The 27,185-nt window shown below is 37.2% G+C and overlaps 3 protein-coding genes across 3 annotated transcripts; 1 reads left to right on the forward strand and 2 right to left on the reverse strand.

Moving 5' to 3' along the window:
• Positions 1–679: 679 nt before the first annotated feature.
• LOC113677276 (cGMP-dependent protein kinase 1) lies at positions 680–13,263 on the reverse strand. The gene is made up of 19 exons (XM_027194063.2): positions 12,505–13,263; positions 10,695–10,861; positions 9,850–9,963; positions 9,476–9,581; positions 9,003–9,066; positions 8,639–8,716; positions 8,048–8,142; positions 7,099–7,167; positions 6,846–6,923; positions 6,392–6,527; positions 5,982–6,118; positions 5,551–5,640; positions 5,147–5,246; positions 4,766–4,807; positions 4,181–4,279; positions 3,621–3,685; positions 3,015–3,200; positions 2,288–2,354; positions 680–1,152 (listed from the first exon to the last, which is right to left on the reverse strand). The coding sequence occupies exons 1-19, from the start codon at positions 12,936–12,938 to the stop codon at positions 1,057–1,059; spliced, it is 2,223 nt and encodes a 740-aa protein (XP_027049864.2). The 5' UTR covers positions 12,939–13,263; the 3' UTR covers positions 680–1,056.
• A 717-nt stretch (positions 13,264–13,980) lies between these two features.
• On the reverse strand, positions 13,981–20,647 carry LOC113677270 (hypoxia-inducible factor 1-alpha inhibitor). The gene is made up of 6 exons (XM_027194056.2): positions 20,471–20,647; positions 18,233–18,772; positions 17,172–17,278; positions 16,897–16,960; positions 16,329–16,439; positions 13,981–15,337 (listed from the first exon to the last, which is right to left on the reverse strand). Exons 1-6 carry the CDS (start codon positions 20,618–20,620, stop codon positions 15,248–15,250), a joined length of 1,062 nt encoding a protein of 353 aa, XP_027049857.2. The 5' UTR covers positions 20,621–20,647; the 3' UTR covers positions 13,981–15,247.
• A 45-nt stretch (positions 20,648–20,692) lies between these two features.
• Positions 20,693–27,185, forward strand: LOC113677253 (uncharacterized). Its single transcript, XM_027194037.2, has 6 exons — positions 20,693–21,008; positions 21,869–22,018; positions 22,295–24,669; positions 25,298–25,350; positions 25,895–26,009; positions 26,676–27,185. The coding sequence occupies exons 1-6, from the start codon at positions 20,900–20,902 to the stop codon at positions 26,802–26,804; spliced, it is 2,931 nt and encodes a 976-aa protein (XP_027049838.2). The 5' UTR covers positions 20,693–20,899; the 3' UTR covers positions 26,805–27,185.

Genomic DNA, 27,185 nt, shown 5'->3' on the forward strand with positions numbered 1-27,185 from the left:
GGTCTATCTCGTTGGACCAGACGTGCGCCTCACATAAAGTATTCATCGTAACTGCAAGTCGACTGCTGAGGAAGCAGCCTTTCCTTTCGAATCGTTTTTCAACGTAACTTCATAAAGAAATATTCAGTTCCACTACCACTGATTTTAAGTGTAGTGAAGAAACCGGCATGAACTCATAATTGCTACTTTCGAATACCCTGATAACTTCATTCTAGGAATGAAGTAATTCAGGGTCGACTGATAAGCTGTTACAACCTGACTCGTAACAAGTCGCAACTCGTCTCGTAGTCTAATTGAGATGCGGGCGAAGTGGGCCGGAGGCGCCTTTATTTCGGATCACATTCTCCTTTCCAAAAGAAGTACTTAAAAATATCATAAATGTATATAAATTCACATTCAGGCTTTGTGCACTCTTTGCGTTAATCGATTTACTTTTGATTTACTATCTTGAAGGTGAACATTTTTTGTCAAAATTAAGCGATCAAAAAAAAGTTCACCTCGCTTATTAAAGAGTATAAGGCCATCGTACCGGTTGAGGTCGTCACTTTTTTGGAAAAAAGGTCCGCCATGTTATTGGAAGGCGCGTGCATTTATGTTCTAGGAATTATCGGTAATTTAATGCGCAGTCTTGGTGGCCCGGAAGTTTGGAAGATCCTTCAAAAATGAACAACCTGTACACTTTCATATGCACGCAAGATTTATTGAAATTAGTCATTTTGAAAAGAAATGAATACTCGCCCAAAAATCACTACAAATACAAGAGGTTTACAACTGTCATTGCAAAACCACCTCTTTCATAAACATATTAATATGCTTTATCTGATTTGATGGTTTCAATTTAAATAGATTTTAATAATATCACTCGCAAGTTTTCTGTGAGGAGAAACCATGTATGTACAGGCTTTTATAAATAATTTTCTATACAATTTTTGTATTCTTCAATCTCTGTTTAAAAAACATACTTTTTTGGCGTTCTTTTGATAAAAAGAAAGCCCCTGACCCTTTCTATAGCTAATAAACATTTTTCACTACTTCTACAACAACATTTCTAGAGTGTTAAAAGTTTTCATCCCAGCCAGAAAGGTCGTCTGGCGGTACATCCATATCCTTTGCATAATGATCAAAATTTGAGTAGTCTGTGGAGCCTTTCACCTGATAAATATTCAAAATGACGCTCCTTAGGCTACAGCATAAAGGTTTTAACCAGGGAGTTCATCCCCCGTCCCACTAGGTGAACCGTATGAATTTTTGAGGGTGCCTGGGGTGTGTCGATGAGGTTTTGAAATCTTAACCTTCTACACCCAGCATCAGTTTGCTTATTCCACATGTTGTTCTCTACACATTTCCCAAAGTGCTGACAAGAAGAATTAATTTAACAATCAAGAGCTTCTTTTAGTCGGTGATTACTTCCTTTATTACACCCATTTTGAAATCACTGGTGGTCACTGTAATCTGATTGGCTCTAATTGGTGCGATTTATTCACGAATCGCACCATTTTTTGCTTTAAATTGCATCTTTTCCCCAGCCAATGAGGAGGCTACACTAGAAACAAAACAACCGATCAGATTTCAAGGCTTGTTTAAAGTAACCAATCAAATTGCAGGAAAATGTGAGACAAAGAGTGTCATGTGGCAAATTTTGCTACTTTTGTTCCTAAAACTTTCCTCCCCAAAAATAGATGAATTTAATTTCAAACCAGCTCAGTATTGCATCTATAAAATATTTGAACTGACCAAGTCCCGTATTTGAGCGATTTCAAAATGGATGTAATAAAGTGGTAATTGAACCTCGTGTCGTGCAATTTTTGTCTGAAATCATAGTTGTGATTTCAAATCGAACTCGCGTTGCGAGCTCGTTCCATTTTGAAATCACGCATATGATTTCAGCCCAAATTGCATTCCACTTAGTTCAATTACCATCATTCATCATGACCTTAGTGTTGGATTTAGGGGTGATATTGTTAGGAGAAATTAGATGCTAGTCACTCTTTGGGATCAAAGGGGTAAGTCTATATCGGACCTACTACAGATGCATTCATGAGAGTGAGGCATGGTCTTGAAAAGGATTGTTATCTGAGACAAGGAATGTCATAATAACATTTAAGTAAGGAGCTGTGTTTTTCAGTAGAATTTCCTTAGTTTAGTTAGTGAAAGCAGATTGGTAGGTTTTAGAGTGACTTACTCACTTAGTTTTTGTCCTATTTACAATGCAACAGTCACAGATTACGACCCAATGCGACTAAATTCTTACAGTCAATAACAAGGCGCCGTAAGTCATATCAAGTACCTTGGGTTTTATTGGAGGTTCAAGAGTCCGCTCCAGCAGGCCTTGCCAGTGAAAACCTTGAAACCACCTAAAGAGAAAAAAATTTATAACTGAGTTCAATTTAAAACAAAATCATAGAAAAATTGGGGAAGAGAAGCATTAAAGTTACATGTAATGAAACAGGGCCCACTCGTGAAATGAAAACCAATCAGAAGGCAATACTGGGTGGAACAAAAGAATCCACTGCAAATCGGCCTCCCGCACTTGTCCGATTTGAGCAATCACAACTGTAATTATAGACAAAATCGGACAACAGATAGTCCTAATACCAATCAAAGTCAACGCCATGGCAAAATTTGAGGAAACAAAATAACCATCTGTTGAACATATTCATAGGTTAAGACATGCACAACAGTTGACTTTCCTACACGAGAAAATGAACAATAGCCTATATAGTAGTGAATACAATATGGCGCGGTTAGAAAAGTGTGTCGCCTAAACTATCCTATAAGTGTGCAATTCGGCCAAGCGGCTGATTACTAATTATAGTTTTAGAATTGTTTTTAAAGTTAAGTAGACGGACGAAGACAGAATGTCTCTCTCAAACTTTTATCGCGGTAAAATTGCGCGCTGGGTTTGAATAATCGCGAATTAAAAAAAGGTTTTTATCGTCTTTGTATTCCCTGTTAAAAAGATTCCCTTTCATAATACTATAGCAGATAAGGATGAACGACAAGGCGTATGTTACTTATGTTTCTTGACGTCTGTGAGGCCATCTTTTTGGTATCCTAGTCGTTCTGAAGGACTTTCTTTGCAAAGTCTTCTGATGAGATTTTGAGGATTGCGTCCGATCTTTTTTGGAAACTCTATGACATCCATTCCTCGAAGAATAATGTTGTAAGTCTTCATTGGATCAGGGCCATAAAATGGTGGACTGTAAGAATCAAAATATAGAGTGGTATTCTTTAAAAATGCTCGAAGAAAATAACAGTGACTTAGGTTCTTCGCGCGAAACTCTCAACAAATTGAAACAGTGTCTGGTGAAAAAAGCCCCTGTTCAGTAAATCGCCGTTAATTCACCCGATAAATTTAATGATGTTCAGCTTTTTAAAACTTGAAATGAGTAATCAAGGCGAGTGAGAAATAATGATCATAACGAGAGATGGATTATTGTTGTCTGCCAGATACTTCAATGAAACAAAATAATTAAATTTAAAATCCTAACTGGACAGACTAAATTTATTTAGCAATTTATAAGCCTGGCCCAGCATAGGAGCTCAGGACCTCCGTGTCGTAAGACCAGTGCCCTAACTTCTCATACACGCTGCTTCTCGTACATTTAGATAGAACTGACCTTCCAATAAGAAGCTCAAAAATAAGAATTCCCAAAGACCAACAATCGGCTGACAAGTCATGGCCCTAAAACCAGGGAGAGATTATAAATGGAAGCTAAAAAGTAAAAAAATAGAGCATACAAACAGACAGAAAAACAGAGGAATAAAAGGGGTAAGTTTCTAAAGACACTGTGGTGCTACGTCGGTGGGAAAGTTAACAGGGTAATTTAGTATCATCAACTCAGTTGATAACCAAAACTAGCCACCGTAAAGGATTTCAAAGCTGACGTTTCGAGCGTTAGCCCTTCGCCAGAGCCATTGATGAAGGGCTAACGCTCGAAACGTCAGCTTTAAAACTGTTTACGGCGGCCAATTTAAGTTGTCAACTCAGTAGATAATACTCAATTACTCAGAAAAACGGAGGGGCTCTTAGAAAGACGTACGAGCGGAAGGACAGACAGACAGCAAAACCGAGTTACAAACAGGCAGAAAATCGTAGAGAAATGAAATTTGAAATAGGAGTAGAAACACAATGCAGATGTAAATCAAAACAGTTTAATCAACACTATTTAAACCTTACCTTGTTAAGTATAATCTCCGGCGCCACATACTCAGGTGTACCACAAAACGTCCACGTCTTCCTTCCAAACCCGATTCGTTTGGCAAAACCAAAGTCAACCTAAACAAAAGCCAACCATTGTTGATACAGTCCGTTCTGGCGGCTTCCTCTATAACTGTGTTGTATAACTTAACACTTTAAGTAGATAATTTTGAAATACTTGAAAAAATATTAGTGAGTTTAAGATTGAAGTTGAAGGCAACAACAAACTTAAGGGAAAAATGCCTTCTTATCTTTTTCACTTTTCCTATAAACTATATAGCCCCAAAGAAAAATAGCAAACGATCTCTTGTTTAGCGCTGAAACAAACTTTCCCATTTGAAGGACAAAGGTTGAAGGCAGATGGCAAAAAAGTTCACTTTTTGCTGCATAACGCAAACATAATTCTTGACCTCTCTTATATCTGAGGAGCGTTTACCAGCCACTGCTATAGCTCAAAATGTTATTTGTCGATAGTATATACATTTTAACTCTATACAGTCAAGCAGAAAAACATAAAATATAGAGGAAGCTTTAAAAATAAATGATATCAAAAAATCAACCTACCAGCTTCACGTATCCATCTTTGTCCAAAAGCAAATTTTCAGGCTGATAAAACGAATGGAAATACAAGTTTGTTCATTAGTCCCACAACAATGGCAATGTTGCAATGTTTTTTTAGGTTTCGAAATTACTGATCCGAAAGTTGACAGTAGTCTCGAATTGCGTTGGATTGATTTCTCATGGCTCTGTGATTGGTCTAGAAAAGGGCCACCATCGTTTTCCCGCGCTTCAAGGTCGTTCGGTTGCTTTACTTTGAGTTCTCATTGGCTCTTTACGAAGTTTCCCCTCGCTCTGATTGGCTCTTGTCGTTACCTGGGTATTGACCTTAAGATACGCAATCGAAAAGCGTTCCAAAGAATATTCACTGAGTGAGTAGTTAGTTACCTTTAAGTCTCTATAGACAATGCCTCTGGAATGAAGGTACTCAAACGCCTCAACCACACAGGCAACAAGAAATCGAGCGGTAGAATCATCGAAAAACCCTCTGCATAAACAAAAATGTTCACAATGATAATGCTAATATAAAGAAATGCTCTCGTAGAAAAGAACTCCAACCCACAAACAAACACCACAGCTCGCGGAACAAGTAAACCATTTTCAGTGGCTTTTAGTTGAGCGTAACGGGAACGAGAACCAAAAACAAGCTCCAGCTACATCTGACGTGTAGTTCGGAAATGGAAGCAGGGCCACAGCAAACTCTCCTTTCATTTCATTCTCACTATGTCACCCTTTCTCCCGCATACTTAACTTCTCAACATTATCTTTCTCTTCTTATTATTTTCTCTTACCTGTCCCTCAGTATAGTCCATAGCTCTCCGCCCAGACAAACTTCCAGCAGCATGTAGACGTACTTTCGATCCTTGAAAGTTCTGTATAACCTTAGAATAATAGGAAAGAGCGAAAGTGACGATAAAAAAATTTAAAGACAAGGAGAAGAATAGTTTGCCATCTCTTTACCTGTGATTTACCATCCGCCCAAAAGCAACCCTTACTTTCATGGAAATTGAGAAGAGAAAAACTTGCTTTAAATTTTGAGTGTCCGTGCAAACTTGATTGAAAACTGATCTTTCAAGAGGTCCAGCGGGAATACTAGTCGCTTCAGACCACTCACTACTCATGAGGAAAATAAATGCAAATGTCAATGAAAGGCAGCTGTTAGGTATTATGCGTTGAGTAAAACCATTTGCATGGCTTCATCTACTTCATCATAGCGTCTTACTTGCAAATGAAAGGAGAGTTTGCTTGGAGCATTATTTTCTTCTCAGAGTAAATGTGCTCTTGTTGTCGTGTATCCAAAATGTGTTTCTTCTTCAGGCATTTCAGAGCGTATGTTTGCTTGTTTTTAACATTTTGGACCTAAAGGAGAAAATAGGTGTGAAATCTTCGATCAAGATAAGCTACAGAAATTGGAAATTGAAGCAAGATTTAGATGTGTTTGTTTCATCACGTGATGGACATGATAGCAATCCTTATCTTTTAAAACTTTACATGCGCGCAAATAAAAACTTTGTTAAAGTTATAAATTGCGTAAACAAACTATTGTTTCCAAGATATCTCTTTCCCTTGAGGGAAAAGAAGAGAGGCCCTGGAGACAACCAGGTACAACGAATAAAGGGTGTAAGTCGTTACCAATTCCACGCGTCCAAATCCCCCCATTCCAAGGGTAGCGATAACTTCCAATTCATCGAGTGTTAAATCTTCGAATTCCTTGGTAATTTTATTCTCATGATAGTAACTTCCCTCAGGTTCATTGGTAGAAAAGTCCCTAAAAATAAAGCAAAGGTCAAAATTTTCGTGAGTCACTTTTCTGTTCAAATGCCGTATAAAAGCATCTCATAGTCCTGTTCCCGTTGCTAGATATCCTCTATTATAATTATAATAAAGCATAAAAATCGTACGAATGTGAATCGCGAGGGATGTCGAGTATGTATATAGCCCAGCAGCTAGGAAAAAATTCGCGCTAAAAATAAAGTCTCTCTCCCTCGCACCCTTCGTTGTCCTTGGTGTTTTTAAACTTAAAAGCTCTGTCTCTGAAAGGTACACAGAGAAACTAAGAAACAACTTTCATAACCAGCTTTCTTACCTCCTAGCCCCTCTCTCTTCGTCACCATAATCCTTTTTTCTGAGCTCATCAAGGTTACCAATCACCGCTTTGAAAGCCCTGAAAAATGTGATCAGATCGGGTACTATAAGGACATTCAAATCAGCAACCCATTGATAACTTACAACAACGACAACAAAAACCACAACAACAGCAACAACTACACCAAAATTCATTTTATTTTATATTTGTGTGGTTTTGCACCATTTACAAAAAAATTATAACTATGACTTACGTTCTTTCGACCACAAGACATTCCACACCGGGTGGTTCAGCTATCACATTGGCTGTTCTGCGGTCTTCACTAAAGAGAAACAGCAAAAGGTACGCTACACAGATCAGGTTTGCAGATTGTAAATCAAGGTGACTTAAGACAGTGTTATTGTTTTGGTGGACTAGTTTCGGATAGTTAAAATGGTAACAGATTCCTTTGAGCCCTTCCTCCCCCCAGAAAATTTTTTCTCCAAGCTTTGCGACATGGGTGACTTAAAACCCCGATTTTTTCCATTGGAATCGATGGCGAAACCGTGTTTAGATACCGCCAGAGCCGAGCGAGTGGTCGAAATCGCCACTCATGACGTAATTAGAGTTTTATTTTCATACAAACTGAGATTTACGGTGTGAAGTATTATTGTTCGTGTCTCTGAGTGGACGAAAGATGTATTTTCACAGTCTCTCGCTTCGTACTTCACACTGTAAAATTAGGTATGAAATAAAAACATCATACCATGGAAAATGCTTGAACGATTTTTGTTCACTTGTTGCGATGCATTAAAAAACCCATTCGTTCGTTTTTATGCATCGCAGCTCGTGAGTAAAAATCGTTCGCGCACACTTTCCACGGAATAATCTCTGTGTATCCAGCCTACTCTAGATAACAGCAGGAATATTACTCCTGCGTGTAGAAGTGCGCCAACCGGTTACTGGGTGTCACGTATAATAGAAATGAGTTATCGAAATACTTGGTGCTGGGTACGTGCATCACCCATATTCTTCAACCAGTACATGTTGCGAAAACGAGATTTAGTAGCTGAGGTGTTAGTATTGCAAACTTCTGAGGGTTACTTCTACTATGACAATGTTTCAGCGTTAATTCGAAACACAGGGTGCGATCAGCTTCTTGCAAAAAAAAATGAACAAAACTCAAAAGCTAACGTCTGCATAAACGATTTTAATAAACTCACCTCAAGAGAGCTCTTTCGCCAAAGTAATCGCCTTTCTGAAGTCGCCTGACTTCCTGAGGCTCCTCTCGTCCCGCAACCCTTTGGGTGACGATCACCTGATAAAACGCACTAAGTTTTTGTCATGTAACAAGTTCTTTGTTTTGATAATATCATCATATTTAGGTTTATTTAAGTTAAGATGTATTTGGTCCTTTTTGTACTAAATCAGGACGCTGTAAATACATGTAAAACAGTGTAAACATAAAAATAAATACCCACTGATAAGGCAAACCAGTTCAGTAATTCCAAAGCGGAATTTCTTAGAGCACCCTGGGGCGGAAGGAAGAGTAAGCTTGATAAAGAGGTTCACGAGAAGCAAATCCAATCGAAGATTTCACCCACCGGATATCAAAATTATCCCCCATCAAAACCACACCACCACGCCGACATCACACAACATGATGTTTGACATTTGGTCATCCAAAGGCCTTCGCCAGTTTTAAAGTATCCGTTTATGGTCCCTCAGCCATCCAGATCCCAAGCATCTACGATATCGTAAGGTGTAACATCTTAAAGAAGTTAACTGAATTGCACGATGTGAGTGTCACATACCGAGCCCTTGGTAATGATATAAAACGTGTCTCCCCTCTCTCCCTCGCGGATAATAAAGTCTTCTCCATGATAATAGTCCTACAGAAATTAAAAAAGACAACAAATTTGGAAATTTGATCTCATCTCTACATATGCATATGTGGCTGTTCTAAATGTTAAGACTTGGTGGGCAAAGACCATGAAACGTAATGTTTACCGCCGCCGCCCATAACCCTCAGGAAACGTTTGCAAAGGCTTCATTTTCGTTTTTTTTTTCTTTCCCAAATGTTAGAGCTCGGCCGGAAACGCTCTTATGAATCAGATGTTTTATCGAGAATTGACTTGCTGTTTAAAGTACAAAGAGTTACTAGGTATACTGTCTTACCTCTTCTAAAACATCACCAAGTTTCGCAAATTCTTGATCGGACAAGTTCTTCAAAAGGGGAACGCTTTGGAAGAGAGACATTAAAGATCAGATTGAACGGTTTATGGTTTATCCTTATTGAAGGATACTCCTTTCCTTCTCGTATGAATTAAGGGAACATTCAGTTACTAAGCATAGAAGGTGAAATAAAATAATCCTAGATTCGAAAGTGTCTTGCCAGAAATTGTCTTTATAAACATCGTTCTTTACAACTATTTGTCACCTAAATGAATTCACTGCTACTAATATGTTGAAGAAATCGATAAAGCCAGTATTTAGAAAAGCCACGAATGGGAACAGAATTGCTTTTATCCTGAGATCTGTGTACCAATAAAGAAAATCACAAACTCATTCCTAACTGACAGTTGTGACGTAAAAATAATGAACACAGGATAAAAATCCCCGCTCGAAATATAGATCTGCGTTTTTCTTACCTTTTAAGGAACGCGATATGCTCAGCTTGTCTCATCATTCCTGTTCTCATCATTATCGTCTGAAAAACACGACGGTCGATGATCCACAGTTTGGCGCTTTCTAAAGCTGTTGTAGTAAGATTCGCCAAGAAATGGTTAATGGATACTTTACGAACTGAATGCATTTTAATAGATGAACGTAAATCTTGCAATTTCAAGGACCCCTCTAACAGTGAAGCTTCAGACCAAGCTCAGAAAATTGCACCCTATTCAGTTCAATCATCATTACTCATATCATCTGGATGAATTTTCGTTGAGAAAATTGAGATTTGGGCAGTCAAGAAAAAAAATGCTTTGTACACGGAAAGGAACGTTTAAGTTAACTGTTTGTTTACCTTTAACAGAAGCAGTACGTTTACAGTTGTACAGGATGGCCAACTCGCCGAACACAGTTCCACCATTCATTTCACCTAAAACTTCCCCATCCTTGGTCACCTCAAGGCGGCCCTCTGTAAAAACAGGGATTACTCTAAAGAAAATATTCTAACTATCTTAATGTCTACTGATTTCAGTCGACAAATCCCATCAAAGAGCAGGTTCCTTTTGACTGTGGCGATCATAGCTATGACAGGCCGGGAGAGGGGGTGAAATTTAATATTTTTCTCATCTAAAAACATAAACAATCTTAAACTAAAATATATTCGGTTTTCCCAAAAGCAAAGGGTTCAGTAGCTACACATATTAACGTCACACATTTTGAAACCAACAACCTGCTAATTTATCCTATTGAAATTAAACGTTTTTCAGTATTAGTACTCTTTAAATAATAAGTAGACTGCGACGTTTCGACCGTTATATTATGGTATCTAGAGGTTTCGTCCCATTGGAAGTTCGCCTCCTTCCACCTTTGCGAGTTCAGACACTGATTAAAACAAATTCGCCCCAACCTTTACCACTTCCCCCCAAATCTTTCAACCTGTTTCCTTTCGGCAGAACGTGTTCTTCGTCTGCGTCTTTCGATCGGATTGAATAATCAAACGCCGCTTTATATGTCGGAGGTTGATGTACAGTTATTAGTACGAGTTGATGCGCTTTTCCTATTTTTCAATTTTGACGTTGGAGCCCATGATTAGCCATGCGTTTAATTCATATTTCGCAAAGTTATAAATTGAACGACTGACCCCTTGACAACTGAATTGCATTTTTCGTCATATGTTTAACTCCAGACGTCGTATCTCACCTGCGATAACAAACAAAGCCTGCCCAGTATCTCCCTCCTTTACAATCATATCACCCCTGCTGTAGTTCTTGGGGTACATGCAGTCCACTATCTCACGAACTTGAGCCGATTCAAGGTTCTTCAAGAAATCATTTTCATTGATTGCGTCTTTAATGAGTTGCTTAGACCTAACATCAAAAAGAGGAAGGCGAATTTAGCATAAAAGAGATACCTTAATATACATATGTAGCAATCTGAGCACTACTAAAGATGCTTAAAATTTGTTTGTTTTTCAAAAGGATTGACCGACCTACTTCATGATGTTGAAAAGTCTTTTTGTTTTTTTTTGCACGGAATAAAACGACTTTTAACTCCTTGAAGACTGAAAAATATCAGCCGGTAAGGTCAGACAGTGAAACACAAAAGAGGCAATAATAAAGCAATATCGAGCAAGACTAACCAAGGAGAGAGGATATTCAATAGAATCGCACAATGACGAACATGACAATTAAAATTTAGGCTAAACTCACAAACAATGACTTCGCCGCGATCGCATTGCGCGCGGTGGCTACTAGCCCCCACCAGTTAAGGGAGAGAAAGACGTAAGAAATGTTTATAACAGGGGAGAAAAAATAATTTATAGCGCAATTTAACGTCGATCATTTGTTTTAAAGTGAAGCTGTGCTCTAAAGAAGAAATATCTTAACAACAATGCAGAACACACTCTTCCATCTGGACTTGTTCCGGTTCGGAATGCACACGTCTGAAAATATGGCACTTAGTGTAGGAGCATTTAGAGTATTGAAATATAATTATTTTAGCGAAAAAAAAACTTCGATGAATAAGAGAAACGGTTTGAGGCATTGATACTGTTGAAACTATGGCTATATGAAATACGAACGCAGTACGGAGGGATCTTCGATTTCATTAAACGGCAAGCATATAGAAGTTAAATAACATATAATCAAAAAACTACTAAAATTAAAATTATGTTCCTCTCGGAGGAAGATAAACAAAATTTGCCACCGTTGTCAGATCCGAAGATCATTGTAGCTAAAATAAAACGTTTTCAACTAAGTGTCTTCAAAATATTCTTGGACAAATTCGTTATTTCCTAGTAGTTATGCAGATAAGGGTCAACAAATGAACTAATCCTAGAGGCATGTCAAAATTTAAGTCAATTAGTCACAACTTCACGACACATTAAAAAAACGTAGAAAATAAATTGGGATGGTAATGAGTCTGTAACGATAAGTTCTCTTTTTGAATTTGTAATCATTACAGCGAAATATTGCGGCAGGTCGAAGGAAAATAACATTTCAAAATTCTTCCCAATCTTGTTTTTGCGAGTAACCAAGGTTGTTTTGAAAAAAAAATCTTGACAGCATTAAGCGCATAGTTTGATCACTAGGGAAAAAGATCAAATAAACCTTCAGTAATGAATTTTTTGGCATTCAGAGACGTTATGAATTTACATCGAGAGCAAAACCAAGACGAATTTTACCCGAAAGTAAACACATCCGAGGACAGGATATCCGAATGTTAAAATAAAACAGCTTATTCGGAAACATGTTGATTTAAGAAAAACCAGGTGAATGGGGTAAAACACAGCGATGTTCTATCGAATTTGACAGCAAACCTCTCTGTTTGCTTCGAGTCGATGTGCAGTTCGCTCGATGAATCTTTGACAGTTAAAAAGCATTTCACCGTTTGCTGTTACCTCGCAGAATTTCCTTTTCAATTCTGGCCCAAGAAAGTGAGAAAAACAAACACTTAAATCAAATAAATTGCTCTGGATGATTAATAAACCGATAACAACAGCAACACTCACCGAAAGTCCTTGGGATGCCGCTCCAGTTCTTTCTCTGTGTCCTCTTCTGCCTTTGAACTACTCTCTCCACTCACAGCCATTCTCTTCTCCTTTCGGCTGGATCTCATCGCTTTTCGTGGTTTGAAACTTCCGCCCTTGATGCTGTCTTCTTGAATAGTAGACAGAATACTTGTCTTGGATGTAGTTTGCTGGACGACACATTTCAATTCGTGTATTTCCTTCCTCAGTTTTGCCAACTCGGCATCCTTCTCTTCAATAATGCGCTGCCGATGTTGTAATTCGGCGTCTTTTCGCTGCAAAAAGTCATCTTTTTCTTTCAGTTCTCGTTTGAGTTGAGTTGTTGAGTTGGTTTTGGTGGCAGCACTCTGTTGTAATTTCCCATTTTGCTCGTTCGCCCCGCTGTAAGACTGGTTCAAACTCGCTGCGCTCCCCATAGCTGATCTTCACAATTCCACACCTTCAGTTTCCTCAAACCAGCCCAAGGCATTCTTCGCCCAAAAGTCGGCATGTTTGAGTTTGTTGCCCGTCTTCATTCTGAACGTTTTCCGTTCCCCTGCTCCAATGAATTCTTTGCAGTTGTTATGTAAATGAGAAACTCGCGTAATCAAAGATAAGAGTGACAGGTGAACAGGAAAGCTTTCTTACTACGAGTGTGAACTGTTAATAAACACTGACCTAGGACTCTAATTGATTTGAGCAAGCTGCCATTGTTTTCTCTTTCCTCACTGTACACACTGAAAAACAATCAGCCGAAAACAGGGCGACAAAACAAATAAACGCTCTAGTTACAGTTCTTTTATTTGTCCACGCTATTGGCGAATCCGGAAAGGAAAATTGGCGGTATTGACGATACTTAGCAACTAGACGCGGTCTAATGATCGGCGCACAGGACAACTTTCATAAAATGTGAATGCACTGAATACACAACTCTTTAATTGCACTTAAATTTTTCATTGTTCGTTTTTCTTTTTAATCATGAGTGATTTGTGGCACAATTGGCATGTGGAGCTGCTCTCTACTGCCGCAAAAAATCGGTAGAGTTCATGGTCTAATAAAATGGCGCATCTCCAACGGCATGAGGTAACTTAGTGACCTATAGCTTCCATTATCCCATTACATTCGTTGTTACATTCGGGGGAGGAAGTAGGAATAAAACATATTTTCGTTGTTTGTTGGACATAGCTATCGTCTAAACACATAAGGGCTGAACGTTTTCCTGAGTCAATAGTAAATGTTAATTAGGTCTCTTAGCCTAGAAAAACATAAGAATTGTCCCCACTTTTATTGACGGAAGCCGCTGGTAATAGAAAATCATGGATACTCTAAAAATGTCTAGCGAAATAGAAAGACTTAAAGGTTTTGACGCGTAAAAAAAAAGGAAAGAGGTAAGAAATCATAAAATTAAGTGAAGAAAGAGAAAAACAAGAAATAAACGAAAACGAAAGCAGAACGAAAGTGTGCGACAAAAAAAATCACTTCGAATCGACATATATACTTTATTACCAAGTGCACTTATTTAAAAGAATCGTCCACAGGCATTACAGCGACACGTTTCACTATCACTATGGGTAATCCCTGAAGAGCAACAAATATCGACAAATTAAAGACGATCACTTCCTGACAATTCCATTTGATGGTGCTAAATTCGTCTTGAGCTATTTCTACTTCCTATCACTATTTTCTAACAGCAACGAATTCATAGTCTTGCATTTCTCTAAAAGATTTCACATCACATGCGGCAGACATAAACAGCAGTTATGTCATGTATCCATAACGATATTTTAATATAATGTAATCTTATTATAAGATTATTATCTTATTATCTAATTTTCTACATATTTCTTTTTTAGTTGTAAAACAACATTTTTTTTCAAGTAATCTAATTGTCTTAGACACATTTCAAAAGGCAAGGATGTTTGCTTACTGATTTCCTGATCATAAGCAAACGAAACCTCAATCACTTAAATTAATTAAATATAGCAATTTTCAACTGAGTGTCGAAAGTCATCCGGGATTGCCTCGTTTTTGCTTTACTTCGATCTGTGATTGGTCCAGAAAAACTCGCGCCCCTCTCCCAACCAATCAGATAAAAACTCAAACTAATTCCGACCTGCTCAGCCGCGTTTTCCCGCGCTTTAGGCAGTTTAGTTATTTTTATCGAAAAGCGCTCTAACGAGAGATATCTTTCACTTTATGAAAGTTTACTGTAACCATCTAAATGGTTTTACATATGAATAAAGGGGTAAGTTTCTAAAGAAACTGTGGTGCTGCGTCGGTGGGAGAGTATAGCAGGTAATTTAGTGTTAACAACTGGGTTGAAAACGTAAATTAGCCACCGTAAAGGGTAAAAAAGCTGACTTTTCGAGCGTTAGCCCTTCGTCAGAGCGATAGACGAAGGGCTAACGCTCGAAACGTCAGCTTTTTTACCCTTTACGGTGGCTAATTTACGTTTTCAACCCAGTTGTTAACACTAAATTACCTGCTAAATGGTTTTACAGTTTGTTATTTTCTGCATTGACGATAAAAATATACAAGGACAATTTCAGTCTACTCTATCATGTACACTTGATCAAAAGGCAAACAACGGTAAATACATTTCTAGTATTAATTTAATCACCAAAGCTCATCATGTGTCAGTCATTTAGGAATAGGAGGGAACTTTAACTTGAAAATCTGGCTTCATATATGGCTACGTCTAACCTGCATGTCTAAAGTTTGATTTTCATGGAGAAAGAGTGATTTATCAAGTGCTGGTCTCTGTATAATTCTCCTCTACATCTTCATTTGTTTCCGTATAACGTCCATTTATGATGCAATTCAAAAGTGGACCAATCTGCAAAAATATACAATTCAAACAGGGAAGTTCTGAATATTGATAATGACCTCTGCACTCCCTCCCCCCCCCAAAAAAAAATTGTTTTGCTGAAAAGGCAGGCAGCCAATACTGTGTTAGACATTATTTCGACCGTAATTGCTTCATAGAACTTGCCGAGTTAATTAATATTTTTTCAAAAACTTCTTTTTAAGAAATTTGATCTGCATTTGTATTAAACTTGTGCTCAGAGAATAAGGCTTGTTAAGAAATGTACTTTATGATATGTCATTGTTTCAAGTAAGATAAGGTAATAGGTTAATCTATGTTGAGGTTCAATTTCATTCTTGGTTCAAATTTTATTTCCCTCTGTTCCAAACTCATTATCATGCATTACAATACCCAAAAACAAAAGAAAATAAATTTGAACCAAGGATAAAATTGAACCACAACATCTACTGTATATGAAATTGATGAGGTCCACAACCTCGCACCTACAATTCTGTTGCACATATACTGTATATGTTATAAATTTGAGCCTAATACAAATCTGCTGTCAGTATTTCATACATGTGCCATTACAGCGATGAAACTGCCTCCAATTTAAAGGCCCAACAACGAAAAAAAAGTGCATTGCACCAAGTACCTAGAAAGTAAGTATGCAACACGGTTCTCAACTAACTTAATAATGCATGCAGCAAATAAAACCAAAGAAACTTTTTCAGCTGCCAGAGAACAAATTCTGAAAGTACTTTCTTTTTGGTTGACCTATTGTTATTATTCCAAGTTTCTTGAAGAAAATCAGAAAGTCACTTTGTGGTCTAAAGCTCTTTGTGAAAACATCAAACAGTTGCATGATGGTTAATTGCATGATGGTTAATAGCCCTCAAAAATAGGGACACCAGGACAGGCCTGCAAAGGTTGGTCATACCAGCTTGTATTTGTGATCATCAAGGCACAATTTTGGACTTGGATAAAAAAGTAATTTTGTTTAGCACATATCCTATCATACCTGATTATGATCTCCTAAAGCTTCTCCCAGCATTCTCTCAATGTTTCTCATCACAGCAACTTTCTGTTGTGGTGATAGTGGATAATTGATCTGGCTTGGAGTTGGGCCAGCCTGTAAAAATCAATACAAAAAGCTGAAGTTGATTGCAACGAGGAGCAACACACAATACACTGTAGCACTTAACATTGATTTTAACAGAAGGAGCAGAAGGAACTTCTCTGATCCATTCAGCTCCCTTTACATTAACCTTTCAAATAAGTTATTTCCAAACTTCCACCAGGTCACAATATTCCTACATATGTCTCTCTAAATATGTTTCCACTAACAAATATCCCATGATATGCACAATCCAAACCACTAAATCATTTTTATTCCACAAGCATGTAGATATGTGTGGAATGGATATGTAACATATAAATAAATTGAATGATTTCCTGCTGATATTTCCCCTCCTGCATGGTACATTATGCAATTACTGTTATTCTTGTCTGATCCTGGGTTCTTAAACTTCTTAGAATACAGTCAACTGAAATGTTTGAGATTATACCGTAATGTAAATCATTTATACCTTGTACCAAAAGTTGACAGATGTGGTGATCCCTCCATTTATTGTTGATTCCACATGGTGCCACCTATTGCCCAAAAAAATTTTTAAAAAAACATTTTGAATACTTTGCTTATCTGGCAGGGGGCAAGAAGGGTGTCATGTCACTCAATGATTAACATGTGTCATGTCACTCAATGATTAAGAGATTCCTTGATCATCAAATTGTTGGTCAAAATTTCAGTAATTGACATGAATCAGAGACTTTCAAACTCCACATGTTCAAAGTCAAATCTTACCAATACATTGGTATGTAAAGAACATCTCCAGGACCAACTATGACTTCAAAAGCTTTTGCATATCTAAACTTTGGAAATCTCTTGTGATCTGGATTGTCAAAATCAACCTATTTTTGAGACAAGTACAAGAGTCAGCAATGTGGAATCAGTTTAAAGCAGGCTACTTTAACCCACCTTCACCATGATAGCTTCCGAAAAAACTGTACGGCTATTAAAATACTAATTGAGAAATTTGTACACTTAGCAACCATTTCTAAGGTTTGAGTGGAAATGAATGCATCTCTTACATTTAGTAGTAACAACATAAAGCTGTGGGAATCAACTCCATCACATCACAGACAGTGATGAGAACAAAGAAAACTATCAGTTAAGGGATTATTAGTTGATTCAATAAAAAATTCCCAAAACTAAAATCATACAAGTTGTTTGGCAGACAGTAAGGAGAATTGCTAATTAAATGAGATCTTTAAGGAATGAAAGGGTTGGTCCTTTACAACCTAACTTCAGTATGCATATTCTCCATACTGTTCTTAATACATTTCTTAAGGTGCTGATAATGAGAATTTGTTTAATAATCTAGCATTAACCCAAAATTTCCTTTTCATTTATCATTTGTATACACCCATTTTAAAAACTTTTCTAATTTGAAAATCTATATGAAATATGTATACCTTTTCTTTTCCTATTAAAAAGTTGTAAACAGAGAAAATCATAGGGACAATTTTTTAAAGAAAAGTACAATAGCTGAAATATACATGCATCATGCATCACCTTTTTGATGAGAAAAGAAAAAGTTTTTTTTTTTTGATTTTCAAATCCAAAGTGTTTGAAAATGCATGCATGAATTTGAATAAATATTTATTTTCATGAATATCTGTTGGTTGGTGATCATTTCCTTTATTCTAACTTGTGACCTTAATGTGTGATTCATGAGTGATTGTAAAGAGAGATTGGATGCTAGTCACTCTTAGGAGTTGTAGGATTAAAGTAACTGTGAATGTTATACATGTATGTCAACAACATAAAGATCCTAGAAATCATGTTGTCTTGTTACAGCTTACCTGGCTTTGCCTGTCACAGGGATGATACAAAGGAAATGGATACAGACACTGAAATTGGTCTGGATGAAATAGAATAACTCTCTTGTATCCTGTCACTTGACAAAAGAAGTTCTGTTGTTCATCATAATGAACAGGTGTAATATTACCAGGCAAGCCGATAAGAAGAAGATTAGAAGTAAGTGATCCCCACTTCATTTTCTTTTGAATGTTTGTGAGCCAGCTCCACTTAAAGCCCAGGAAGTCTCTCACAATATTTTTTCCCACCGAATCATTAAGCATCTGTTGCAAGTACAAACGAGTATCTGATGGTTTGAAGTTGGAAATCCTTGTACAAAAGCTTTCAAATTTCATGTCAGTTCTTTGAGTTGGTGGAACAAAGTTGGGCCAATCTTTGGTTCGTTTGTCATCACAGTACATGAACTTGTGTGTTTTAGAAGAATAAACAGTGAAAGATCCTTGACCAAGGTTCTCTTTGAGATAGTTCAAGTCCCATTTAAGAGCTGTTCCTACGATATCTGAATTTTTTAGGAGCACCGGTTCCTGCAAGAAAACAAATTAGTATAGGTAATCACATGATTTCGAGTGCAATTATGAATAAATAAGCACAAGTTAATTTTTTTTAAAGACTAACAAAAATTGCACAAACCCATAGGTTTAGTGCAATTTGTGGTCTTTGAAAAAATTAACTAGTGCTTGTTTATTCCAAATTGCATGAGAAAAATCATGCAATTACGTGTTAATAATATACATGAGAAAATACAAGATGGCTTATTATAATCAAACATAAGCAAAGCCCATGCATCAAGTGAAAAAAATAATTTACTCAAACTGTTCATTTGGTCAAAGCAACCACATACGATCAAAACAATAATATGCAATGATATCTTCACATCTTTAAGGTGCAAAAAAGTTGAAAGTCCGGCTAAACAGTTCAAGGAATTGTTCAATCTGTGTATGAATCACTTTCGATGAAATGGAATTGTCGTTTCTGAGGTTTAACCATGTTTGTTTTTAATTTCGGTGTTGGATCGCTCGAGCAAAGTGTTAAGCTAGGTCGGCTCTTAATTTTCTATTTCCTCAGCAATTCCCTTCTCTAAACACCACTTTTTCCAAACTGGCAACCAAAAAGCAGTGCTTTTTACAGTGTTTTTGTTGTTTACGCTGTTTTCAGCTGCAGTGGCGAAAGAAAACCTACTTCAAATGCCGGCCATTGTTTCACTCGCAAATTTTCAAATTTTCAAATTTTCAAATTTTGTTGCGACATCCAAGGCTCCCATTTGATTGGCTATCTGTGAGTTTCTTTGATTATTGACCAATCAGAATGTCTGATTTGTTTCTTTCTTTGCACTGAATTAACCCTCTTCTGCACTGAATTAACTCTCTTCTGCACTGAATTACCTGAAAACTGCATTTATCTTAACCAATCAGAACTGAGTAATTTTTCCATGTATATTATTAATGGATGAATAATTTAGCAATTTTCTAATTGCATATGATGATATAATATCACTATTGCAAAGGCTCCTTAACTTGCAAAGTGCATTATAGATAGAATGAGAAAGATGGTAAAGTTTGAGCTTAATAAACAGATGGAAAAAGATAACTTTCATCTTTTCATGACTGTGGAACAAAGAAAAAATTCTGAGCACAGAATACATGTGTCTAACGTTTGATTTCCCATGGGGACTCATGGACACCCACAATTTTCCTTTGTCTTTGGCTCATGGAAAGATGAAAAAAATCTTTCTCTAAATGTATTATATTTTCACACCAAATTTTGTTCAATAGGTTGCTTTCCTTACGGTGGTTTATTGAAGTTTCCTTAAAAAATTAAGGATCAGAGGTGTTTATAAGCCAGCTTCTAGGAAAAAAAGAGAAAAAAAACTGATCCACTTGTGAACCCCTATAAAGATATCTACATATTTTTATTGGATTTGGAGAAGATAGGGTTGAGGATGTCGATTAAAAAGCCCTACGCTCATGTTGAGAGATGTTGACTTCTTGCAGCTGGACTGTGGAGGGCTACATGGAAGTGAGCGATTACGACAGATTAACTGAATATAAGGGATTTCATTGAGTCACCCAAGCTCTCCAGCTGTAATCCCTACAGACCTTCACTCGTTTTAAAAGATATACAATTAGTTTTGTATGAATCAAGCATTTCCTCAACCTGTACATGCCCACTCGTATGTAAGCAAATACTTGAGCTGAGACGGTATACGTAGTGGTCAAACTAACCTCATTTGCGATTATTGATTCCACTCGAGGGTCATTGTAGTCGAGTTGTGGAATCCTCGAAAGCCTTAGATCGTATTTCCTCACTCTATGACCGTCAATATCAACATACTTTCCAGTGTCACCGTTTGTTACGCTGTGGATAGAGGCCATTTTGAAAATAGATGAGTCTTTGGTCAGTCAGCAGGTAAAAACAAAAAGATATGAGCAGTTCATCTAGAGCCCGGGACTCCGCGTCAATGATGTCATTGAGACGTGTGCTATTCCTAGAATAATTCAGCGTATCTCAACATTTCGACGTTGGAGATGACGAATTAAGCGTGTTTTTCCCATTAAATATTTAAAGACGCACCTTAGTAGTTCTTGGATGCAGTAAACTGCAAGAGTGATATAACGAATCGGAATTTGGATCAGTTTTCTTCTTTGGAAGATATGAGAGTTATAGCGATCGAACCGGTTTTGCTTTCTCTCTTTGTATGGATTTTTCTCTCCTTTGGAAGGGCAATTCCAAATCAGTCTTCGATTTGCAGACAGCCTATGGGTAAGATTTATCTGTCACTCCTTATTTTCTGAAGTAACGTCTCAATCGTTGCAGCTTTTTATCTTACAACGAGCACGATTGCCGTTGTAACGCAAGAACGAGATGTTTTTAAATTACTTCGGTTCAAATGGTTTAAACCAATTTTCCTTTCTATTTTCCTAATGAAAGACGTTTTTCAATGACGGTAATTTGCGCTGATAAAAGAAAAAAATTAAGCCAGATTAAAGTCCTTTAGACTTGAAATTCATTTTAAACTTTGATCGGGAAAACTACCGCACAATTTTTTTCTACGTTCTTATGAAGTACTATAGAGACTCACGGAGTGCCAAGACACTACATTGGGAAGCTTGTATATTACAGTTATAAATAATTTTCTTAAGCTACTGGATAGCATATTCTGTTCATCCGACATGACATGAAAATTTTCGTAGCTTCGTAATAACAAGTTAAGAACATCAAGTACCTGTTAGTGTCTTAGAAAGATTTTCGCAACTGTGTAGTATTCTTTCTCAATAGTGTTGGTGGTATTTATTTAATGCATGATTTACCCTGTGGATCCTTTCCCTCCATGTTTTTATGGGAATTAATGTTGAGGTGTTGCCAAAGTAAAGCACTCCAAGCTGGAGTCAGTTTTGTTGCCATGGCGAGTAGGAAAAATAATATTAGTAACTAGTTTACATTTGGCAGTCATGTAAATAGGTGTACTCTTCTCATTACATAGAGTTTAAATTGGTCTGAAGTTGGAGGAATGATTAATATGAATTAAGTTTGCTAAAGGGCAACCTCAGAGCTGGGGACCCTAAGCAAAGAGGATAATGTATACATTATTAAGGTTTTGATTTTTCTCTAATCTTTACCAGACACTGGGCTATGTCGACAGGCACTCCCAAGATGGTATTACAATGCCACTACAAGAAAATGTGAAAAATTTATTTTTGGGGGATGCAAAGGCAACAACAATAACTTTAATACTAAAGATGACTGTAAAAGAAATTGCACAGGACCAGAAGGTAGGTTGTCTGTATGAGTAATACAAAATTATATCAGGTTGGTTTTGTAGTTTATATTCCTCAATCTTCCCTTCCACTAGATATTTTGTTATGATACCTCTAGACTTTTGTTTAGAGGCATCTCTTATTATCTTCACTAATACAAAATACATAGCACATGTATTGCTTAAGTAAACCTTTCTCCTCTCCTTGACTTATTTGTTAGAGATATAATCATTGTTAATAGAATCAGCAATCTGTTTAGTATCATTATACCAATTTGTATGACATATAAAGTTGCAGGTTTTTCAAGACAAGAAACGAATACTGGAACTGGGATGACTGAAAAAGAAAACAGATTGGTGGACAAAAAGAGAGCTGGTAAACCATTCCAATCATTGCAAGAAAAAGGGAATCGTAAACTAAAGACCAGAAATGATGAAAACACAGAGTCAGTCAGCCAACAGTCTGCTGGCCCTGAAGAAAAAAAGGATCTGATGCCTAAGTTGGGTAAAGGGGGAAATGCAGATTCATTCAGTAAACAGTCTCAAGGATCTAAAGACAATGAAAAAATTGTGCTAAAATCCAGTAAAGGTGGAAGTACAAATTCACTGCCTCAAGCATTTCAGAAAGGAGAGAATCTTACAGTAGAGTTAAAAATTAAAAATGGAAGTAATGATTCTCTTAGTGAGCAGTCCCAAGCATCTAATAAAGAAGGGAATCATATGACTGGATCCAGTAAAAATGAAAGTATAGGTTTAGTTGATGAACAGTCTCAAGCATCCAATGAAGAAGGGAGTCATGCATCTGGATCCAGTAAAAATGAAAGTGCAGATTCAGGGATTAAACTGTCCCAAGTATCTGGAAAAGAAGGGAGTGATAAATCTGGATCTAGTAACAGTGGAAGTGAAGAGTCATTTAATGAAAAATCCAAAGTTTCTCAAGGAGAAGGGAATTCTATGTCCATGTCCAATAACAATGGTAGTACAGCTTCAGAAAAGGGACAATCCCAAGTATCTGAAGAAAAAGGGGATCTTACATCTAGGTTAAATAAAAATGAACAAAAAGAATCAGTCAATGAAAAGACCCAAGCACTCAAAGAAAATGGGAATCTGAAGCTCAAGTCTGTTAAAGCTGAAAGTGGTAATTCAGAAGAAGAGAATGCTGTGCTCCAGTCTCATGAAGGGGGAAATGCAGATTTAGTCAATGAACCATCCTCAGCAGCTGAAGAAAAAGAGAATGCTATGCCCCAATCTCCTAACAGGGGAAATGCAGATTTAGTCAAAAAACCATCCTCAGCAGCTGAAGAAAAAGACAATGCTATGCCCCAGTCTCTTGAAAGGGGAAATGCAGATTCAGTCAATGAATCTTCCTCAGCACCTAAAGAAGAAGAGAATGCTATGCCCCAGTCTCATGAAGGGGGAAATGCAGATTCAGTCAATGAATCATCCTCCACACCTAAAGGAGAAGAGAATGCGATTCTCCAGTCTCATGAAAGGGGAAATGCAGATTCAGTCAATGAACCGTCCTCAGCAGCTAAAGAAAAAGACAATGCTATGCCCCAGTCTCTTGAAAGGGAAAATGCAGATTCATTCAATGAAAAGACCCAAACACTCACCCAAGTATCTGGAAAAGAAGGGAGTCGTACATCTGGATCTAGTAACAGTGGAAGTGAAGAGTCATTTAATGAAAAATCCAAAGTTTCTCAAGGAGAAGGGAATTCTATGTCCATTTCCAATAACAATGGTAGTACAGCTTCAGAAAAGGGACAATCCCAAGTATCTGAAGAAAAAGGGGATCTTACATCTGGGTTAAATAAAAATGGACAAAAAGAATCAGTCAATGAAAAGACCCAAGCACTCAAAGAAAATGGGAATCTGAAGCTCAAGTCTGTTAAAGCTGAAAGTGGTAATTCAGAAGAAGAGAATGCTGTGCTCCAGTCTCATGAAGGGGGAAATGCAGATTTAGTCAATGAACCATCCTCAGCAGCTGAAGAAAAAGAGAATGCTATGCCCCAATCTCCTAACAGGGGAAATGCAGATTTAGTCGATGAACCATCCTCAGCAACTGAAGAAAAAGACAATGCTATGCCCAAGTCTCTTGAAAGGGGAAATGTAGATTCAGTCAATGAACAGTCCTCAGCAGCTGAAGAAAAAGACAATGCTATGCCCCAGTCTCTTGAAAGGGGAAATGCAGAATCAGTCAATGAAAAGACCCAAGCACTCAAAGAAAATGGGAATCTGAAGCTCAAGTCTGGTAAAGCTGAAAGTGGTAATTCAAAAGAAGAGAATGCTGTGCTTCAGTCTCATGAAGGGGGAAATGCAGATTTAGTCAATGAACCATCCTCAGCAGCTGAAGAAAAAGAGAATGCTATGCCCCAATCTCCTAACAGGGGAAATTCAGATTTAGTCAAAGAACCATCCTCAGCAGCTGAAGAAAAAGACAATGCTATGCCCCAGTCACCTAAAATGGGAAATACAGATTTAGTCAATGAACCATCCTCAGCAGCTGAAGGAAAAGACAATGCTATGCCCCAATCTCCTAAAAGGGGAAGTACAGATTCAGAAGAGAAAAATCTTCAGCCAGATTCCAGGAAAGGTGGTAGAGATGATGAATCAGAAAAAAACCAGAATAACAGAGGAAGACAATCAGAAGGCTATCGAAGGGGACAGGTATTTGCCCTTTCTGTCAAGTAGTTTTCTTAAATTAGCTAATTTGGAGTGACAGGGTGTTTATATGACAACACAGTTATTTGAAACTTGACCTGTAGAAGTTTATAATTGACCATGCCAGCAACCAATGATACACTTGAAAGAGTTTTTTGTGCCAGAGAATGTGTTACTTTTTTTCTTTCTGCAGGATATTGACTCTCAAAAACTTCTAATAAAATGTCTTTGCAAAATTGATGAAAATATACACACTTACATGAACATGTATTAGGTAGTAAAGCAGGAAGTTACAAAGTTTGCAATCTTTCTTTTGCATCATAGTAAAAGTATCATAAGTATGCCTTTATGTTTAATCCTTTCACTCTAGGAGTGTCCAAAAATTATTGTCCTGGCTATATCGATACTTTTTCATAAAAAGAAAGGTGATGAGAAGAATTAAAAAAATATCATCCATAGGATATTGTTTGATTTCACATAAAATTCTCAGTGTTTAATTTAAAGAAAGGTATGAAGGATAGTGAAGAGGATTTGTGTGAATGTTGAGGTGAATTTTGTTGCTTGCTGCATTATTTCTTAACCCTGACAAAAGTAACATGAATTTGACATAGTTATGTCTCTGTCACCAATACAGGAGGACCGTGAGGATAGCCTGGGTTTTCGTCCTGAAGATTACGCAAAGAAGGGGTAAGATTTTTGTTCTTTTGAATTGTTAAATCAGTCATTAGAAGGTTAACCTTTCCAAGTTTTGCAAAAGTTAGCTCCACCCTCCGTAGGGTAGGGGTCTGTGATTTTGGGTCCTAATTATTGGGCCACTTCCTTATCTTCCCATGACCAAGCCTTTTAGCAAGATGGACTTGGTTTCAATTTTTCAGAGATAAGTCTCACACCAAAAAATCAATTATGAGGCAGTTCAGGAGGTGTAGGTACTAAAATTAATCAAGGGAGTTACTGGGGGTATTACAAGATAATTTGGCTTTGGTAACTGAGTTGATAATGTAAATTTACCCACCATGAAGAGTTTCTAAAGCTGACATTTTGAGTGCCATTTGGGGTGAAGTCCAAGTCCAAAAAAGTCAAGTCCAAGTTCAAAAACAAGTTTCATTTGTGAGAGAATCAAGTCTTTTTAAATCAAAGGCTTTGCACTTAGTTCAGAAGAGAGACATTTATTTCATTTTAAAAAAAGCTTAGTTCTTAAAGTTATTTCTCTTTCCTTTTTTTTTTCCCATAGCATCTATCGTGGTTCAGACTCGTATGAACACAGGTCAAGTCACTTTGCTGCCTATTTCCTAACTTCTATTGTAATGGTTTTTGCTGCTTATGCTCTGTACCACAACAGACAAAAGGTAACTGTTCTAATTTTTTTTTTTTTTTTTTTTAACAAAATTAATTTAGGGAACTTAATAAACAGTATATGCCTCCTCTCTGATTTTTAAGTTAAGTTACAACTACTTGAATAATCAATGGGAGGTAGCAAAGTGGCATATATGTGGAGTGAAATTCACTTGGCAAAATCGGAAGGGTGATTAACTAGTTGTAAAGTTTACGTTAGAGACAATAAAATGTTCATGCGAATATGCATTTAAATTAAGAGCTGATAGGAAGTGCTTTGCTCAGTATTAGTCTGTATGGCCTATTCCTGAAGGAGTGGGCACTAGTGCTGGTCTCCTCTGCAGCCTTCTTTGGGACGTCACACAACACTCCCCCCTGATTAGACAGCATTGTGTGACTTTCTAGAAAAACAGCTACAAAGGAGCTCCTGTTGCCTAACACAACAGAAGACGTCTTACTCTTGGCACATTACATAAGCCACTTCATTATGCTTGCTATTGTCACCCTGTTCTGTCTCCTTACTAGTCCCTTTCCTCTCTTCACGAAGGGGCTTCAGTGGTGTGTACTTATCCGAGCTCGAGAATTGTAGTGAATCTATTAAAACAATCTTTCATCTGGATTATGAATGTAAGGGGTTTGATCGCTAATTCAATGTATTGTCTAATTTTGTTTCAACGCAGATTATAGCAATCATTATAGAGGGCAAGAGTGATGGCAGTAGCAGGAGACGCGGTTACAGGAAACTGGAAACTAACGTAGAAGAAGCCATGCCGTCACTGAAAAGTGCAAACTCGACATACGTGTATTAGAATTTCTGTAAATTGAGAAGTAGAAATTAGTTTATTTACAAAAAAGGACAAAATATGTAGCAATACGTCAAAACAAACAGACAAAGGTGATAGAATGGGAAACGTACTACATCAAAAGTTAACCATTTGTTGCTGATTTTTGAGACGACTTTCGGCTAGTATTTGATGAAAGTGTTTTATAAGAATTAATATGCCGGACTTTTGTTGTTGCTTTTGCCTTTCAAAATTCTTCAAATTTCTAAAGGCTTCAATCTTCAGTGGTGTAAAGTTTATTGCGATGGACTAGCCTCCGTTGCTAGTCCGTGGGCTCTAATGTATTATTTGACAAAGTTCTGTATGTAATTCATAAGAAAACAAAATGGATTAAATGCTTGGCCTTCA

The sequence above is a fragment of the Pocillopora damicornis genome, chromosome 2 (genome assembly GCF_964200805.1).
Source record: "Pocillopora damicornis chromosome 2, jaPocDami1.2, whole genome shotgun sequence".
In the NCBI taxonomy this organism is placed as follows: domain Eukaryota; kingdom Metazoa; phylum Cnidaria; class Anthozoa; order Scleractinia; family Pocilloporidae; genus Pocillopora; species Pocillopora damicornis.